Source organism: Sorghum bicolor, chromosome 4, assembly GCF_000003195.3.
Source record: "Sorghum bicolor cultivar BTx623 chromosome 4, Sorghum_bicolor_NCBIv3, whole genome shotgun sequence".
NCBI lineage: Eukaryota > Viridiplantae > Streptophyta > Magnoliopsida > Poales > Poaceae > Sorghum > Sorghum bicolor.
The window spans coordinates 55,644,111-55,663,293 of NC_012873.2; the positions used below are offsets into that span (position 1 = coordinate 55,644,111).

Sequence of the window (19,183 nt, forward strand, 5' to 3'; positions counted from 1 at the left end):
CCAAGTCCAACCTGAAGATTATTGGCTATACGTGACATGTTTCAATATGTTTTTCCCCTCTCTAGGCAAATCCTGTTCACTATCGAAATCGTGCATCGGCTGAGGAAGCGGAGGGACAAGTATGTCTAGAAGGAATTGACTAGTTTCACAGTGGTGTCCACAACTAACGATCTTGGAATCGGATTCAACAACTGCTCAATTTGGTGGAAAACATGATGGTCGCTCAAAGCTACGCTGAACAATTCTAGAAGCCAAGGAATATTTGCAGACGTTGCCTGATTGGAAGATTAGGAAGGTTACGAGGGAATGTAAAAAAGTTAACCATGAACTTGCTCATTTAGCTAGGTGTAACATTCATACTGAAACATGGGTGAGGCAAGTGCCTGCGTGTGCTATTGACCTCTTAGACACTGATGATGATTTTGGTCTAATTAAATAAAGTCCCTTTTTTTCCTCGCGAAAAATTATTGCTGAAAAATTGAGCCATATTTAACCAAGACTTCTCCCTCCATGCACAATCACTTATAGTAGAACAAGCTACGTGTCTCTAAATTATCCCGTCTAAATCAAATTTGTATCGTTGACAGCTTGACGTTAGTCGATTTGGACAGAGTAATCCCAATACTCGTTGGATGACAGGGCCTTGTTTAGTTACCCAAAAATTTTGCAAAATTTTTCAGATTCCCCGTCACATCGAATCTTTAGACGTATGCATGGAGTATTAAATATAGATGAAAATAAAAACTAATTGCACAGTTTGGTCGGAATTGACGAGACAAATCTTTTAAGCCTAGTTAGTCCATAATTGGACAATATTTATCAAATACAAACGAAAGTGCTACTATTCACATTTTGCAAAAATTTTTGGAAGTAAACAAGGCCCAGATCCAAAGGCCAAAGGCCAAAGTACAAAATCATAATTTAACCACAAGTGGTGAACCATGCACCATGACACATGTCATCTCATTCCATATTTTAGCAGAAATTAGTTACAGAATATAAATAATTGGTTGCATCTGTGTTGGCAGCCAGTTTTGGTCGTCGCACCACAGAGACGATGACTACCAGCAGGCACCCCACAGAATCTTTTGCCATCCGACGGCCGCCGAAAACCAGCTCGGCCGATGGTATCGTTTGCCTCTTCTTCTTCTCGCCCAAGAAAAGAAGCGCAGACCCGCCACCGCACAACTGGAGGACTTCTCTCCCACTTTCCGGTGGGCCCAAACCCAGCAACGGTCCAGGGTTTCGTTCCGACCCATGGGAAGCTTCTCGAAACCATCGGCCGCCCCGGTCGCCGCTCCTCCTCCAGGCCCCACTTGTCATCCACACGTCCTCACGTCTCCGCCCCACCATTTTTACCAAAACCACAGGTTCCGCGGCGCCGGGCGTGGGCCCAGCCAGCCGCAGCCGCAGCCGCCTGGCCTAACCCCAGGGCCCGGCCCCCCCCGAGTGCCCTTTATATATTGGCACCTCCGATCCATTGGCCGCATCGCACTCGCGAACCAACCCCATTCTCGATCCCGTTTGAAATCCATCCGTCCTCGTTTCCTCCGTCCCGCAGCCTCTCGTCCCCATGGGTAATGCCGTCGTTCCTGCAATCTGGTTGTGTTTTTTGGATTTTGATCGTTGGTGGTGATATTTTCGCTGATTTTTTTTTGTTGGTTTTGTTGTTTGTGTTTGGGCTCTGGTGTATGCAGCCAAGATCAAGATCGGGATCAATGGTGAGTTCGCATCCTCCGATCTGAGTTATGGTGTATTTGAGTTACGACGGTCTTTGGGTTTTGATCGGTTGCTTTGTTGGTAATATACAGGGTTCGGCAGGATCGGAAGGCTGGTGGCCAGGGTGGCCCTGCAGAGCGACGATGTCGAGCTCGTCGCCGTGAACGACCCTTTCATCACCACCGATTACATGGTACAGCCCCTGGTCTCGCTAATCGCTTGATCTGGTACTTAGGGAGTGTCCGGTTACATGGTATTAGGCCCTTCGTATCGCTAATCCCTCGATCTCTTACTTAAGGGAGTGTAGTAGTGTTTGGCTGAACGTGCTTGTTCGATGGTAGTAGATCTGTATTTTGTCATTGTTCGATGTGGAACACCAGCTGCGAATGAGATTTAGATCTGTAGATCTGTATTTTATCCTTGTTCGATGTGCAGCAGCAAAATGGGATTATTTAGTAAACGTGGATGCGTAGATCCGATGGCTGGTGGTGTTACCCACTCTGTCATAAACACATTGACATGATTGTAATAATCGCTGATCGATTGTAGAAACTCTGTAGTGGTTATATTTAGGTTGTTGATCTGTGGATCCATGTATCAGTGTCTTGCTCTGGCTGCCATGTGTTTTGGATTATTATATAGGCTAATCCTATGTTAAGGTTCATTCAAATCTTATGATCTGGATTACATTCTATTGCATTGTTGTCGATGTAATAGTGTTTGAAGTATCCAAATCTGTATTTTCTGCAGAATTTTAACTCTCTGAATCTTATTCTTGCATTTGGCAAGTTGATTAGTTAAATTGCACCAATTGGGTCTTCTGTAACTTAAGTTACACCAACTGGGTCTTCTGTTATATGATTGTGAGTTTGGCATTGCTCTTGCAGACCTACATGTTCAAGTATGACACTGTGCACGGACAGTGGAAGCACCATGAGGTCAAGGTCAAGGACTCCAAGACCCTTCTCTTTGGTGAGAAGGAGGTTGCTGTGTTTGGCTCCAGGTTTGTTACCATTCCTTTCCTAATTTGTTTCATACCCATTTCAACCATTGTGTGGCCAATGACTAATGCATAATTACCTGTTTTGCAGGAACCCTGAGGAGATCCCGTGGGGCTCGGTTGGTGCTGATTATGTTGTTGAGTCTACTGGTGTTTTCACTGATCAGGAGAAGGCTGCAGCTCACTTGAAGGTACAATCTTCTATCTATTGTGTTATTCCAGAATATATACCTTATTAGTTCTAGTGTTGGAAGCATCTAATGGTCTTCCGGTTGCTTTTACAGGGTGGTGCCAAGAAGGTTGTCATTTCTGCTCCTAGCAAGGATGCCCCCATGTTCGTTGTTGGTGTCAACGAGAAGGAGTACAAGTCTGACATTAACATTGTCTCCAATGCTAGCTGCACAACCAACTGCCTTGCTCCTCTTGCTAAGGTGCTTATGTTGCTTTACTGCTGACATAAATTGCTCTTAGGGATCCCTATATTATCTAAAATTGGTTATTTATTTTTGGTGCAGGTCATCAATGACAAGTTTGGTATTGTTGAGGGTCTGATGACCACTGTTCATGCCATCACTGGTAAGCTTTGCAAAATAGGTTAAATGGAAAACCTGTTTAGCAATCTGTTTGTGGTCTCTAATGTGGCAAATGTGGATCCTTGCAGCTACCCAGAAGACTGTTGATGGGCCCTCGGCCAAGGACTGGAGAGGTGGAAGGGCTGCAAGTTTCAACATCATTCCCAGCAGCACCGGAGCTGCTAAGGTTAGAAACTGAACCTTCCTTTTCCTTGCACTTTTTACAACATTGTGATCATGAAATGCCTTATGTTTTGCATGAAAAAAAATTGAGATAGTGTAGAGTCTCAACTCTTCTGAGAAGGGAACAAGTCATATACATTTTGTTCAAATCACTTCTGTTTTCTCTTTTTTTTGTGTGTCTTCTAGTTTGTAACAACTACTTGATGTCCTGCAGGCTGTTGGCAAAGTGCTTCCTGTCCTTAATGGAAAGTTGACTGGAATGGCTTTCCGTGTTCCAACCGTCGATGTTTCTGTTGTTGATCTCACTGTTAGGCTTGAGAAGTCTGCTACCTATGATGAGATCAAGGCTGCAGTCAAGTGAGTTAGCTTTCTGGCATTGTGGAGTTGGTTTTTCACTAATGTGCAATAATGTTGTGCCCAATCCAACTTTCAAATGAATGTTGAATTGATTTAGATGGTCACACTTGCTAATCTTACAAACATCTTCACAGGGCTGAGGCAGAGGGTAGCCTCAAGGGCATTCTGGGTTATGTTGACGAGGACCTTGTTTCCACCGACTTCCAGGGTGACAGCAGGTGTGCTCCTAATCTTCACCATTTTCTTATCACCCGTTAATTGCTAGGGACCTCAGTTTACTGACTATTTTTTCGTGATTGTCTCTCTTAATCACAGGTCAAGCATCTTTGATGCTAAGGCTGGCATTGCCTTGAATGGCAACTTCGTGAAGCTTGTGTCCTGGTACGACAACGAGTGGGGATACAGGTTAGTTGCCTCTACCGATCATCTGAGATTTTTCTAGGGCTTCTGTGCACTTCATCAATTTCTAAATCCTGACTTAATTTTTCGTTTCTTTTCAGCACCCGCGTGGTTGACCTGATCCGCCACATGAGCAGCACCAACTAGATGAACGAACTGAAGGTCTGGTGATACAAGGGAGTAGGGAGTTGTCTTCTTCCCCGGAGAAAGTGCTTCCGAGAATAAAATTTTTCTATCTATCGGATTGTCTGAAACTATTATGTTGGGTGTATTGTATCGTAGTGGTTGGTTGAGCATTGAATGGCTCATATTTTGTCAGGTCTACTATCTACCGTTGATAAACTTTTAATCAACCGTTATATTTCAGTTTTGCATTTTGCACCTGTGTCTTGCCGTAACATTTTGATTTCCATTCTTCCTTCACTTGGCTATTTGGTTTTGGTTGCCGGCCTCTTCATAGTTCCACGTCCTTCACTTGCTATTTGGTTGCCGGCATTCTCCTGCCGTTGTGGAGATTGCATTAGTCCGTTTCTCGTACTTAAATGTTGAAGTTTATTTACCCTTCGGCACAGGGGCAAAAATTTTGTAGCATCTCATACTCCTTTTTTGAAGTAGTTTTTAGATTAGATGGTTCACAACCTTATTTCGTGTGGTGTAGCGCCTCACATTTCGTGGTACATTGCATCCAATCAGGATAGCATGACAGATCTTGTGCTGCTGCCATGGCTGCCCCGCCGCTCTTGTAGCTCAGTGTTCTTCGTCCCCGGCGCTGTTGAAGAGGCCAGCCTATGCAGCAGCAGGCACTCGACGCAAGTGTTCATGAAGATCTTTGTTGATCGTCACACGATTAAGGTGAAATAGTAGATGTAAGGATGGGGTTGCTGCTGTTTTCATATTTGTGCATGAGAGAAGGCAACCACTGTGTTCGCCATGTACATTTGCAGTACAAGATCAGTGCAAGAGTTGGGAGGCAGTAGTATAGAAAAGAAGTACGTATACGCAATCAAAGAGGAAACTTGTAAGTACTAGACGACAACGGCTCTAAAAGAGAAGTCAAAACAAATCCACAGCCGCCTTTTTCTAGATTAACTAATAAAGTAATAATTACTGTGATTAGAGAGCAGTAGCAAAAATACAGAGGAGTGTCATGTCACTTGCTGAGAGCCAGCAACAGCATGCTAATGATGTGGCCCGGTCTAGTATCAGCTGGTGTGGAGCATGCAGTTATTTAATCTGCCCTCTGATGGTGAGCAATGAGAGCTTGGTACCTAGGTGAATAGGTTCAGGTTCACACAATCACACCGGAGGATAATTTTTCAGAGATGATGGGCCGTAACGTATTGTAATTTGATTTGAAGATAGCAGAGTAGTATGCTAGCGGAAGAAGAGGAAGGAGGAATTAACAAGGATTGTAATTCGATGTAATTTGATTTTCCAGAGATGATGGGCCGTATCGTATTGTAATCTGATATGTCAGCGCACATTTGAAGTATTAAACGTATACTAATAAAAAAACAAATTACATAGCTCGTTTGAAAACTGCGAGATGAATTTATTAAGCCTAATTAATCTATCATTAGCATATGGACTAATTAGGTTTAAAAGATTTGACTCATGATTTACAACCAAACTATACAATTAATTTTTTGTCGAAAGATTTAGTGAGATGGGTGAAAAGTTTTTGAATGATAAACTAAACAAGGCCTAAGAAGAAAGAACTAAAGTGGAAGAGGAAGGAGGAGAATGAAGAGAAAGGACAAGGAGGACTTCAAGACATTGCAGCCCCGTTCCCGAAGACCTTCTCCATAGCTAGGGTGGATCTAGCCATCCAGAAGAGCTCTAGCCCTCTAGCTTGGTGGGAACCAAGAAAAGGGCAAGGAGGAGCAAGAAGAGGAATGACTATTCACAATCCTTTGCGCTCTAGGTACGGCTCCGTCGTTAGTTGTAGCAAGCAAGCTGGTGAGATAACCGAGCCTATACTATTTGCGCCTGTAGACACATCCCCTTTGATAGAGACAGCTAAGCACGCATTGCTTGTGCTTGCACGCAGAAGGTCGAGGCCTGTATCCCCGTCACCATTCGTGCTAGTGCCCTAGTGGCGCTGTGTCGTGACCCAACACTACGCCTGAACCACCACTCCCACGCTGATGTTGGCTAGCACTACGTGCACCGGGATACGGTTGCGCCTCCCGCACGGCCTCATTCTACACACTCGCCATATGCTGCCCCTACAATTTAGGTTCCACAACGAAGAGGATGAAGACGAAGAGAGCATCAGATGAATGGGGTTGTCGCAACCGAGGATCCAACGACATGGAACTATAGGAGAAATAAAGAAATTGGTATGTGTATAATTAGGTGATATTAATGGGTAATTTTCTCACAACTCTATGCTGCCCCTACTCCATGAGCCTAGCTCAGTCTGCAAATTGCTAGCTTCGTCCACAAATTGCTTAGTCTATCCTTGAGGAGATATATATATATATATATATATATATATATATATATATATATATATATATATATATATATATATATATATATATATATATATATCCTATTGGTCTTTAACTCTAACTTTTTTGTGAGACTCAATTACAGACGCAGATGCTTACAAACACGAGCGTACACTCATATCTATGAACGCACAGAGTTGGTATACCAGGTATATTTGGCTAGCGAAGTTAGAAGTGGAGAAAGTGACCCTAACGGCTATGGGCCTTTGAGCGGAGTGAATGTGGGCCGGTCTCCTCGCGTCAAGAAGACAAGAACTGAAAGGAACCTATTGGGCCTCAATCAGCTATGGGCCGCGATCGCATATTCCCTTCGACGCTGAGGCGGTCCAGCCGCTCATCACCTCCCAAACGCGGCGGCGCACTTCCTATCCCTCCGCCGCCGCTACGGCAGCTCAACACTGCCGAGTGCTGACCCTGAGGTCTCTCTAGAACCATCTGCCGCCGGGAGCAACAAGCCGCGGACATCGTCTTCCGATGCCTCTGCGCGGTCTCCGTCGCCGGAGCCGTTGCTGCGAGGCCGGGAGGACCCTGCTACGCCTCTCCCTCCGCAGATCGTCGTCGGCATCATCGCCCGCCGCACCTCCGAACCAAAGTTCAACCAGCGCCGCACTCACGGCGGAGGAAGAGGCGGCGGCCGCAGAAATCAAGAGCTCGCTCCTCAGGGCGCGCAAGGGGAGCGTCGAGGACCTGGTCCGGACCCTCGCCGCGGAGTGCTCCGAGGTCCGGCTGACGAGCGGCGTAGCGGACAGCCTGCTGCGCAGGTGCGGGGACGACTGGAAATCCGCGCTGGGTTTCTTCCTGTGGGCGCAGTCGCGGGGCGGCGGCTACTCCCACACGCCGTGCGCCTGCAACCGGATGGTCGACCTGCTCGGGAAGATGAGGCAGATCGACCGGATGTGGGATCTGCTGTCCGAAATGCATTGCAGGGGGCTCGTCACTGTGGACACTATCGCCAAGAGCATCAGGAGGCTTGCCGCTGCGAGGAGGTGGAGGGATGCCATTCTGTTGTTTGATCAGTTGGAGGACTTGGGACTGGAGAGGAACACGGAGACCATGAATGTGCTGCTCGATGCGCTCTGCAAGGAGAGGAAAGTTGAATTGGCGCGTGAGGTATTTGTCATGCTCAGCCCACATATCGCACCAGATGCTTACACTTTCAACATCTTCGTCCATGGGTGGTGCAGTGTGCGTAGAATTGATGAGGCAATGTGGACGATCGAGGAGATGAAAAACAGGGGGTTCCCTCCTATTGTTATCACATACACTGCTGTTCTTGAGGCTTACTGTAAGCAGCGCAACTTCAGGAGGGTCTATGAAATCCTTGATTCCATGAGTTCTCAGGGCTGCCATCCAAATGTGATCACTTACACAATGATCATGACCTCACTGACAAAATGTGAAAGGTTTGAAGAAGCTCTGAGTGTTTCGGATAGAATGAAGTCCTCTGGTTGTAAGCCTGATACCTTGTTCTATAATGCCCTGATCAACCTTCTTGGTAGAGCAGGTCATTTGTTTGAAGCTAACCAAGTATTTCGTGTGGAGATGCCAAGGAATGTTGTGCCCCGCAATGTGGCAACTTATAACACCATGATATCAATTCTTTGCCAATATGGGCGAGATGATGACGCTCTCGATGTATTGAAAGAAATGGAAGCACAATCCTGCAAACCTGATCTTCAGACATATCAACCACTTCTTAGACTATTGTTTGGTAGAAGAGGGCAAACTGGTGCCATTCACCATTTGTTGAGTGAGCTTCGTGATAGGAATGGTCTAGGATTAGATCTTGATACATATACCCTTCTGATCCATGGTCTTTGCAGGGTCGGTGAAACTGATTGGGCTTATCAACTCTATGATGAGATGGTAGGTAGTGAAATTGTACCTAGACCTAAAACATGTGAGTTACTTTTGAGTGAGACTCAGAGACAAAACATGGAAGTCTATGTGGAAAGAATTCAGAATGATGTAATTTTCTTTGGCCTTTCTCCGTAACTTTGAGAGCATTACCTTCTCCCATGTGATTCATTTGCTAGTCATTACTCATTAGCTAATACTATGCAACAATCTCTAACTTAGCATTATAACTAGTATTCGAGAGGCATCTTCACACAACAAAAGATGGAGCATCTACTGTTTTTACTTTTATATCATCTTTTTTTATTCATGGCATTATAGCAAGATTGAGATCCTCGTCTGACTGTAGATGATGATCCTTGTACATTAACCAAGAGCCATAAGCCCATGCTATAGCATTTCCTTACTTTTCTTGCGAAAACTATTACATTTCATGTGACTATTTTTTCAATTATTGAGCTTGGTGTTCTAACTGTGGCACCATTCAGTATGCTGTCTCGTATTATATTTATGCATTAGGTGATATCAATAGTGTACATGCCTATATAATAACTCTATAACTGCACTGGTGCATAAGTAGAATTTTCCGCATTGTACATGTTGATTCACTTATTGTGTGTTTGAGAAACATCAAAACAATATGCTTTCTGTTTAAACTTTAAACTTTAAAGTGTTGATTGAAATAGAAGCTCACTTGTAGACTTACAAACATGTATCATATCTACTTTATATAACATTCTTACTGTGGAAAGTATGAGGAACATCCTTACATTTGACTACAATTTATCTGTTATTCAATATGGTTTAAAGTGACGTGCTTTCATTTTACTACAGTTTATCTTTTTCAATATGGTTTATCACTTCTTTCAGTGCATCATTATTTCACCTTACTTTTCTCCCCAAACCAATGAGTGTTTCCTGGTATAAACCTTCTGTTGTTACCACTTATGTTAGGGGTAAATAATCACAATCATGGTCAATTGAGTATCTGTTTTATCATTCCACGGCTCTTGGTTGCCTTCTGCATTTAGCATGTAATTGGTACTCTCTTACGATTTATTTTTTGAGGGATTCTCTTGTGATTTATTTTTTGAGGGATTCTCTTGTGATTTATTTTTTTGAGGGATTCTCTTGTGATTTATTTTTTGAGGGATTCTCTTAAGATTTATCAAGAATGATCTTGGCAAAGTTAATATACCATCCTGTTAATATGCTTGAAAAAATTCTATGATCTCATTGAACTTTTCGTACGATTTATTTTTTGAGGGGTTCTCTTGTGGTTTATTTTTTGAGGGATTCTCTTGCGATTTATTTTTTGAGGGATGCTCTTGTGATTTATTTTTTGAGGGATTCTCTTAATATTTATCAAGAATGATCTTGGCAAAGTTAATATACCATCCTATTAATATGCTTCAAAAAATTCTATGATCTCATTGAACTTTTCTCTGGCACTTTATATCCAACTGCAAATTTGTTCTATAAAGGGTTTTGTGAGATAAAGATTTTGTAAGTCAAGATATGACTATTAATGCTATGGCAACTCCTATGAGTAGAGAGTTTGATAAATATTGGAAAAAAAATCCTACATCACCTTAGCTGTTGCATGCTTTCTTGATCCAAGCTACAAGAAAAGGCTTATTGAATTCTATATGAAGAAGTTCCATGGTCCATCATACCAAATGTTGATGAAATAGTTGATGTCATTAAGAAACCATATCAGTTTTATGTTACAACACCACCTTCTTATTCAAGGGCAGGGTAAATCAAATGAACCTTCTGCTTCTGAAACAGCAGATCTGTTAGTGGATGATAATGATGATGAACTAGAAAGTTACTTGTATGAGACAGCAGGGACTGATGAGGATGAATTAAGGGAGCCGGATAAATATATGGCAGATCCAAGTGTGAGATGTAGTGGTCAGTTTGATATCTTAGCTTGGTGGAAGAACCAGATTCAAGAATTTCCTACTCTCACAAATAGCGTGTGATTTGCTGGCTGTCCAAGTCTCAACACTGAATCTTGATTTGCTTGAAGGATTGGGTTCATGCATCAAGAAGAGGTAAATAATGCATCCTGATTTTCTGTTTCGTTTCACCTCCACTCCACAAAACTCCTCATTTGCTGATTTGTATGACTTCTTTTATCAGATAAGAAAGTTGGTTCAATTGTTGGTGATCTGGAAGTTACTGACTATATTGTACCGTTCCTGATATCCTGAAATATCCCGATTTTGTTTTCCAGACCTAATATTCCCGATCCTGATTCTGTTTCCGTATTCAAATATGACCGTTTTCAACCATAGTGTTTGGGGTCGTTGCTCATTATTCCCGATCCTCATTATGGACAATTATGGACCGTTGGTCAGGGTTGATAGTTTGCCAATAATAATAAAGGTAGCCCCTTTTTAAAATAAAAACACAATAGTATCCACTGTTCCCAGTTGTAAAAAATTGAGAAATAGCAGTCACACATAACTTGAATCATTTCTGCCAAAGCACTCCACAGTCCGCAGTTCTGCAAGGTTGCAAAGCACTCTCCCAACAGTGTCAGTAGCCAGCGATTTCTTCAAGCAGCACTGTGTGTTCAGAACCCAGGTTCCAATGAATGATGGCCATTTAGACAGGACAGGAGCATCTCAAATGTTGTAGCTATACAAACTGATCACCATAATCAACGGACTTGTATTCTTTTCCTACTTGCCTCTTGTGTTGGTTTCCATTTGGTCTGCACACATGCACACCGACTTTCAAGAAATGAGAATCCAATACAATGACATTAGTTTTCAGAAAACAGGTGTACATCAGGGTAAAAGATGAACCATAAAGCATGCAAGCACAAAAATTTGGCAGCGAAAAAAGGAAATTGGTACCTGATCTTATGCCTGGTGTGTTTGATCTAGTCAGAGTTTGATGAGAGTGCTAAGATTCAACTAAAAGGTGGCCTACTCCAGCCTCCAGATTCCCTACAACTACGGACATCGATCATTCCACAGAGAATGTATGGTTCCCTGGAAACAAAAATTAATGATCGAAACTTTACATTACATTTTTGTTTATACTGAAGCAAGAAGAGTTTTTGTTTTAAAAGATAAATTTCACCCAGGAGGCCAGGACCAAGGCTTCTCTACTTCTAACTACCTTACCTGGAAACACAATTCTGCAAGAAATAATACCAAGAGGATAGATTCAGGCATAGGTGCCTATGCAGTGGAAACAAAAAATTGGGGTGTTATAGAAAGAAAAAAATATATGCTCGGTACTGGATTCTTCCATCACCATCCAAGGGTTGTACTTAACTTGTGTTCTTAGCTTTGGCAGATGGTATCCTAATCCTAATAGTACGAAGTTGAACTTAACAACTGAATATAAGGTAAAGGCATTTTGGGCAAACAAAAAAAGGCAGGCTCAAAAAAATTAGGCCAACATAAAAAAAGTGAGCTATTTATACCATGGCAGCATTTTGGAGCGTTAAGAATTGCTCTGATCTATTTACGCATAGCTAAAAACAGAAATGTTATAGGCCTAAACAATACATCTAACTACCGTTATTTTTGCACTCCTGAAATCACATATGTTGGCTTCATGAATCACATGATGATAAACCTATCAAAACCAGTCAAATATATAACATACTGAGGTACACGATGAACCTTGTCCAAACTAATGTTGACCTGAATCTGAAGCATTCAAATAACACATCAATATATGTGAGATTTTGGCCTTACAGGAGGTATAGCTTACATCCATGAAAAATCAAGATCATAATACAAAAATAGTACTGCAGATAATAGGAAGGTAAAAAACTAAAATATTAGTAAAGACTCTTTTCCTGGCATGTGACATATTTAAGTGGCTTGGCCTGGCTCTCTTCAGGTTATAATCGCTATAATGCTTCAACTCGATCCCAATATAACTACTCAAGAAATAAGTTCATCATTATTCTACACAGGAGGTCATCCACTCAGCCTTCAAGTAGTAGAGAAGAAGCTTTCAGTTGAACTGTGTGGTGTCCGTTATTACCATAAGCATGGCAAAAATATCACTATGATAGCAGCAGGTTGTCCTAAATTAACCAACCAGCATGTGTTATAACCTTATAGTCAGCTAGGAAGGGAGTGAACCTGAGAGGCTGAGATACCTTCATACAACTAACTGCATATGCCCATGGCTTGTTTTGCTCCGTCCTGAACTTTTGAAAGATCACTTTCTGACCACCAAAGATTGTGGATATCTGGGCTACATGACCAATTAATTCTTTACTAATTAGCAACTTGAAAGGCAATGTATGAAAGCAATAACATCAATGATGAAACATTTATGTTGGAGCTGCCTACAACATTTTATGAAGTAATCATGATGAACTGTTGAAGATATGGCAGAACAGATAAGTAATGAACTGAAAAATTTAGATGTCTTCTTATCTTAACCAAAAGCTGGAACAATCACTGTAGAAGCTCAATCTCAAATCATGATGAGCTTAGCTCTGAATACTGAAGAAACTGCAACTGTGGTTTGGCATAACAACAAATTGGATAGTTCACCCTATAAAGATATAACTGTATCATTTCTCAGATAACGTAGCTAAGTCAAGCTATCGACACCGGAGACCCACCCAAGCAAACTTCCCACACGAGGACAACGAGCCGCCACTTGAGCACCAATGCAAACAAACATTGTCATTGTCGAACACATCTGTGGACGCCTTTCCAATGAACGACCTCACTCTAACACAACCTGCCATCAAAGTTTACAAATATGACAAAAAGTCCATGTTTGGAACAACTTAAATTCTAGGGATAGCCAGCTTTTCTCGGACTGTACACAGTAACGGAGAAGCTCATCATTTGCCATTTTGACTTTTCTTGACCTCCCATGGCGGCTTCCATGGATTAGATGGAGCTCATGCCCAATGGTGGCTACTTACTGACAGAGCTCGCGCAATGCTACTCACTCGCGAAGAGGACGACTAGTGGAGGTAGCTGGCACCTAGAGGTGACTTGCAAGGGTGCTGTGGGCAAGGCGCAAAGTTCCTCGTGCCTACTGATGGGGAATTACCAAGGCTCTATTTGGTAAAGCTAATGAGGAACTGTTTTCCCCTCTACCCTCAAAATTTGCTTGGAACCGATACAGCAACTTTTTTTTTTTGCTTCACCAGCTCCAACTTATCAGCACAGTGTAGCATGGAGCTTAAGCCATTTGGAGCCATGACAAACAAGGCACAAATAAGTCCACCATAAGTTTGCATTTTGGTTTTGGTTCAGGCTTTATTTTCACAAGTAGCTGGACGAGAAGCTGCTCCAAACAAGGCCAAATAAAACTGCACACTGAACAATTTAACCACTAGAATTTAGAACTTCAGAAACTTAAGCATAGGCACAAGAGAATTTCACATGAATGCTCCCAGGAACAAGAACATGTCCAGCAGAAGAAAACTTAAATTAACAGCATAGAAGTACAGGTAAACACGATGAGCTTACACCGACTGTGACAACAGACACTTAAATTAACATAGCACAAGTACACAACTAGATGGACTGTAGTCAGGCGGAAGCAGCAGCACGGGGGGTGCCCTCCTTCACTCCTTGGCGGTCTTGTTGATGAGCGACTTGTGGATGTGTGGAATGACACCACCGCCAGCGATGGTGCCCTTGATGAGGGTGTCAAGCTCCTCGTCCCCGCGGATGGCGAGCTGCAGGTGGCGCGGGGTGATACGCTTCACCTTGAGGTCCTTGCTGGCGTTGCCGGCTAGCTCGAGGACCTCGGCGGTGAGGTACTCGAGGATGGCGGCGGAGTAGACAGCGGCGGTGGCGCCGACGCGGCCGTGCGCGGAGGCACGCGACTTGAGCTGGCGGTGGATGCGGCCCACCGGGAACTGCAAACACGAAGCGCCAGTTAGCATCCGCGGGAGGTGTACAGATTGAGCTGAAATTCTGAAATTCGAAGAAAGAATCCCCAGATCTGGTCTGGTCGGGCACTTTTTCACCGAAATGTCGGTTTTTTTCACTCGTCACTCCCGCACCGCACGGCCTCCTCCCTCTCAGACACACAGTCCCGCAGATGTGCTCCAAAATCTAACCCTAGCGCGAGCGCGAGAGCGAGGCGGCGGCGGCGGCGGCGGAAGGCGCGAGCGCGAGGCGGGCTCGCGGCTTCGGCGGCGGCGCGGCGCGAGCGGGAGGCATGCTGCCAGGCTCGCAGCGAGTAGGGGGACGGGGAAGGTACCTGGAGGCCGGCGCGGGAGGAACGGGACACGGGGGCCTTCTTCCTGTCCTTATCCTTGTCGGTGCTCTTGGCCGCCGTCGTCTTGGCGGCCAGCAGACCCTTCCCTCCCTTGCCCGCCATCGCCGCCGAAAACCCTAGGGTGGAGTGGAGCTGGAGGCTCGTTGCTGCGCGCGGCGAGGTGGAGGAGGGCCGGAGACGCGGGGGGCTTTGCTGCGTTTGGAGATTTTCTCCCGTCCCCTGTTCAGTGTGTCTTTAAACGCGCCACGCAGGGAAATTTTTGGGGTTTGGCGTTTGAATCCGGTGGGCGCCGAGTCCCGAGGGCGCGCGCGCGCTCCGCGTTTTCGCGGCTTGCCGAGCGTGAAAATTTCGGCGGCGGGTGGGAATGGATGGGACGAGGGCGATCTGGGCTGGGCCTTGGCGTTTTGCTAATTTTCGGGCTGTGTGAGGCTGGCCATATCTGGCCCATTCGTTGGCCTGGCAGACAGCCTCTTAGGTGCCTCGAGCTCGCTGCTGGTATGGAACCCGGCGGGCGTGCTGTGGGCTGTGGCCTGCGGGCTGCCCAGACGTAGGAGTAGGTTTCAGTTTCACTGCTCCGATTTTTTTTATATAAAAAAAAACACTGCTGAGAGAGGGAATGGATGACCATTTCAAATTGGATAATAAAATTTATAAAGTTACTATACAAATAGTTATTATGAGAAGTGGAATGCCAGCGAACACTTGCTTGCACAGCTGCCTGCTGGTTTATTTGCGTACACGTCCTCCTACTATAAAGCAACAGTTGATCAAATGGACGGTGCTGAAGGGGCACCAAGATCCTCTGTGTTAGCGACTCCTCTTATCGGAACAGTCGCTACTCCATCTCCAACCATGATGCTGCATTTGACAAGGTTTGCCAGCCGATGCGCACGTTGGGTTGGGGCGTCGTTTATCGTCGATTGCTGCAGAGGAAAGTAAGAAACGGACGCTGTTTTTGTGGGTTATCCATGGTTATGGCGACGCGATCCGGACGGACCCTCACCCTCACGTGGCGGCGGCGGCGGCGGGGCGGTTGGTGTGGTGACTGGTGAGACCGTGGGATAATCGGGTCATCGGGCAACTTTTGGGCAAAGCAACGTGCCGATCGAGCTGGGGAGCACGAGGGCACCCACCACCACCCTGCTGCCCCTGCCGTGCCCGAGCCCGACGCCGACGGCGAACGCGCTAGACCTGCTGCTCTCCTCGCACGGAGACGATCGAGAGGAAGGGCCTGAGAACCCTGAGGCCGGCCACCGGCCAGGGGCCAGCCAGCCTTGCCCGTCCGATTGTCCGATTGAGGCTTCTCTTCCTCGGCTCGGCTCCTCCGTGGAGCTCGAGCAATTATGCAGGCAGAGCAAAGGGGTCGCATTACATTTGCACGGAGAGTCGCATTACAAACGGGCAGTGGCATGTGCGAGCACTTAAAATCAGCTGCAGATCACACTGTCTCCTCGTAAACATCATTCGTACAAGCACGTATATGTTATGCGCCATCCTGCTCGTACGTACGTGCCACAAGATCGAGCATGCCACCTTTGTTGGCATCAAATTCAATCATGGCTTACGGTCGGATAGGCACGATTAGTGATTAGTGTAGGCACATACACTGATACACGATGCGTGTTTCAGATCAATGAGGCTTCGTTTGGCACAAATATAATTGAACTCTGTAGTTGTTTACCTAAGATACTAATATCATTGAATCTAATTGAACCCCTTGAAGAAAGCCACAAATCCACCTTCACCTAATAGGCCTTGTTTACTTCCAAAAAAAAAATTACAAAAAAAAAAATCAGATTCCCCGTCACATCGAATTTTGCGGTGCATGCATAAAGCAATAAATACAGATAAAATAATAACTAATTATACATTTTGTCTGTACTTTGGGAGACGAATCTTTTGAGCTTAATTAGTTTATGATTGGACAAATAAAATACAAACGAAAATGTTACAGTGACGATTTTGTAGAAAACTTTGGAACTAAACAAGGCCTATTGTCATAAGCGAAGTTGTGTTTTGGCATTGGTAGTTTGGCTACACCAAGGTCAGAGTGACAATAAGAATTTGTGCCTCAATTGGTCACTTGAATGCTAAGGTGGGTTGCAAGTGCAGGTCCCACTTCCACTTCTTTTCATCTAGCAATAAATGTAAAATCAAATAGAAAGATCCTAACAAGGGCAATTCTTAGTGGGACAAGGGCAATGTGGAGCTTGTGCTTTTCTTTAAAGAAATTCTTAGGTATTATTCGCTTGAACTTATCAGCTGAATTTGTTAGTCATTCAATAGTTTTTTTCTTTCATAACAAATCAGCCAATGGTGTCATGGCTTATTAGCCAAACGAACCAGACGTGGACAGGGGCAATGTGGAGCGAAGGGGGCTTGAGTCCCATACCCTCTTGTGGACAATGTAGCCCCAAATAACGTCCCAACAACTTTTATATGAGTTTCAATTTGGTGGTCCTTTTTAGATTATGGCTACTCTTTTGAACAGTTATCATCAACTTGGAATGAAGCTACGCATACCATAGCATATGTTTTTTTTTTTTCTGTTTTCATGTCTTGTCTTCAGAGTAAGTAAAAGTCTATATAAAAAACCGCTAAGTTGATAGGATTTGGTCTAGCCGTCACGGTCAATTTGCCTAAAATTGTCCAGAACTTCTGATCATTTTAGAATGTTCTTGTTGCTTGAGACGTTATAAATTGAAAGCTGAAACAATGCAGTGTGGGTTCTCTATAATACCATTGCACAATAGCTATCGATTAAGGTTTGTGTATTACATTTATGTTTACTTGTCGAACAATATGCAATGTTGTACCGTTTGCTTTTGCAGTTGGCATAGTTGCCTCTTTCCGTTCTATTGGAGGGATACACAAGGAGATTCACTAGGGACACAAGATGATGTGCACAGTTTCAATAAGAAATGCTGGTAAAATTACATCTACAACTAGGTTGCCCACCTACTCGTTGTCGTCGGGCTGTTTGTAGGCACAAATACATAGTACAATAAGTATTAACTAGAAGAGAGAATTCGTTATTTACCATTAGATAATGAGTTTGTTCTATTTTTCATAGAAAATTTATCTGCCATAATTTAACCTTCCCTTCTCTTAGTGCCGTCAAAATATGTGACCATTTAATTGATCAGGTCTTGTTTAGTTTCGAAAACTTTTTGGTTTTTGGTACTGTAGCATTTTCTTTTTTATTTGGCAATTATTATCCAATCATAGACTAACTAGACTTAATAGATTTATCTCACAATTTACAGATAAACTATGTAATTAGTTTTTATTTTCATCTATATTTAATGCTTCATACATGTACCATAAAATTTGATGAAGAATCTTGAAAATTTTTTGTTTTTTTTTGGTGCACTAAACAAGACCTCAATTAATAATGAGAGGGAATTGCCCTAGGCGAACTCTCCCACCCACACCGCTCGGTCACCGAGCCTCGGGCCGTGTTTACATGTTTAGTTCGTGAAAGGAAAATTTTCACGACACTGTAGCACTTTTGTTTGTTTGTGATAATTATTGTTTAGTTATGGACTAACTAGGTTTAAAAGATTCGTCTCGCAAATTTTAACCAAATTGTGTAATTAGTTTTTATTTTTGTTTATATTTAATACTCTATGCATACGTTTAAAGATTCGATGTGATGAGAAATTTTAAAAAAAAAATTGCATTTTGGCGTGGAAGTAAACAAGTCCTCGGTGTTTCGCGGCAGGAACAGAGGAACAGGTGACCGTGGCCCTCGCCGTCACCGATGAGCTGTCTCCGAGATGGGGTCCGGCCGGACCAGGAGAAAGCTTCTCCTCTTGGGCTCCTCCGTCCAGCAATTATTCAGGGTCCGGGTCAGGCAGAGCAAAGGCGGCCTCTGTCCGCTTCGCATCACCCAAGGCTAATCCAAACAAACCATTTCATTTGCACGGCGTCGCATTGCGACGGGCAGTAGGATACTGGCATGTGAGAGGAAGTACTCAAAATCATTTGCTGATCATATATACTGTCTCATCGTAAAAATCAAAATAATTCGCGTACGATATACGCCATCCTGCTCGTACGTACGTGCCAGAAGATCGAGCACGCCACCTTGCTGGCATCAATTCGCTGATGGCTTACGGATAGGCACATACAATACACATACACGATGCATGCATGTTCAAGATCAATGAAGGGCGTGGAGGCCAGTTGGGTAGCAGGCCAGGCATTAGGCATATGCACGCATGTGGACACGGATCGATCGGTCCATGGAGAGCAGCATCAATTCAAGAGTCTCTCCACTTTACTCGCTGTCGTTGGAACATCAACGTCGTCCGAGTTAGCATAAGAGATGGGCAAACTAA

At 44.0% G+C, this 19,183-nt stretch overlaps 3 protein-coding genes across 4 annotated transcripts; 2 read left to right on the forward strand and 1 right to left on the reverse strand.

Moving 5' to 3' along the window:
- LOC8056489 (glyceraldehyde-3-phosphate dehydrogenase 3, cytosolic) lies at positions 1,342–4,613 on the forward strand. Its single transcript, XM_002452356.2, has 12 exons — positions 1,342–1,577; positions 1,698–1,721; positions 1,812–1,912; positions 2,607–2,722; positions 2,811–2,910; positions 3,004–3,150; positions 3,235–3,295; positions 3,381–3,478; positions 3,689–3,831; positions 3,966–4,049; positions 4,147–4,236; positions 4,332–4,613. The coding sequence occupies exons 1-12, from the start codon at positions 1,574–1,576 to the stop codon at positions 4,375–4,377; spliced, it is 1,014 nt and encodes a 337-aa protein (XP_002452401.1). The 5' UTR covers positions 1,342–1,573; the 3' UTR covers positions 4,378–4,613.
- On the forward strand, positions 7,079–8,785 carry LOC8070616 (pentatricopeptide repeat-containing protein At3g04130, mitochondrial). 2 transcript variants are annotated; one of them, XM_021458558.1, is made up of 2 exons: positions 7,079–7,856; positions 7,931–8,062. In XM_021458558.1, exons 1-2 carry the CDS (start codon positions 7,221–7,223, stop codon positions 7,937–7,939), a joined length of 645 nt encoding a protein of 214 aa, XP_021314233.1. In that variant the 5' UTR covers positions 7,079–7,220; the 3' UTR covers positions 7,940–8,062. The 2 variants fall into 2 exon arrangements, with proteins under 2 accessions (XP_021314233.1, XP_002452402.1); XM_002452357.2 differs by having other exon boundaries at positions 7,084–8,785.
- Positions 13,929–15,071, reverse strand: LOC8070617 (probable histone H2A variant 1). Its single transcript, XM_002454086.2, has 2 exons — positions 14,823–15,071; positions 13,929–14,475 (listed from the first exon to the last, which is right to left on the reverse strand). Exons 1-2 carry the CDS (start codon positions 14,940–14,942, stop codon positions 14,179–14,181), a joined length of 417 nt encoding a protein of 138 aa, XP_002454131.1. The 5' UTR covers positions 14,943–15,071; the 3' UTR covers positions 13,929–14,178.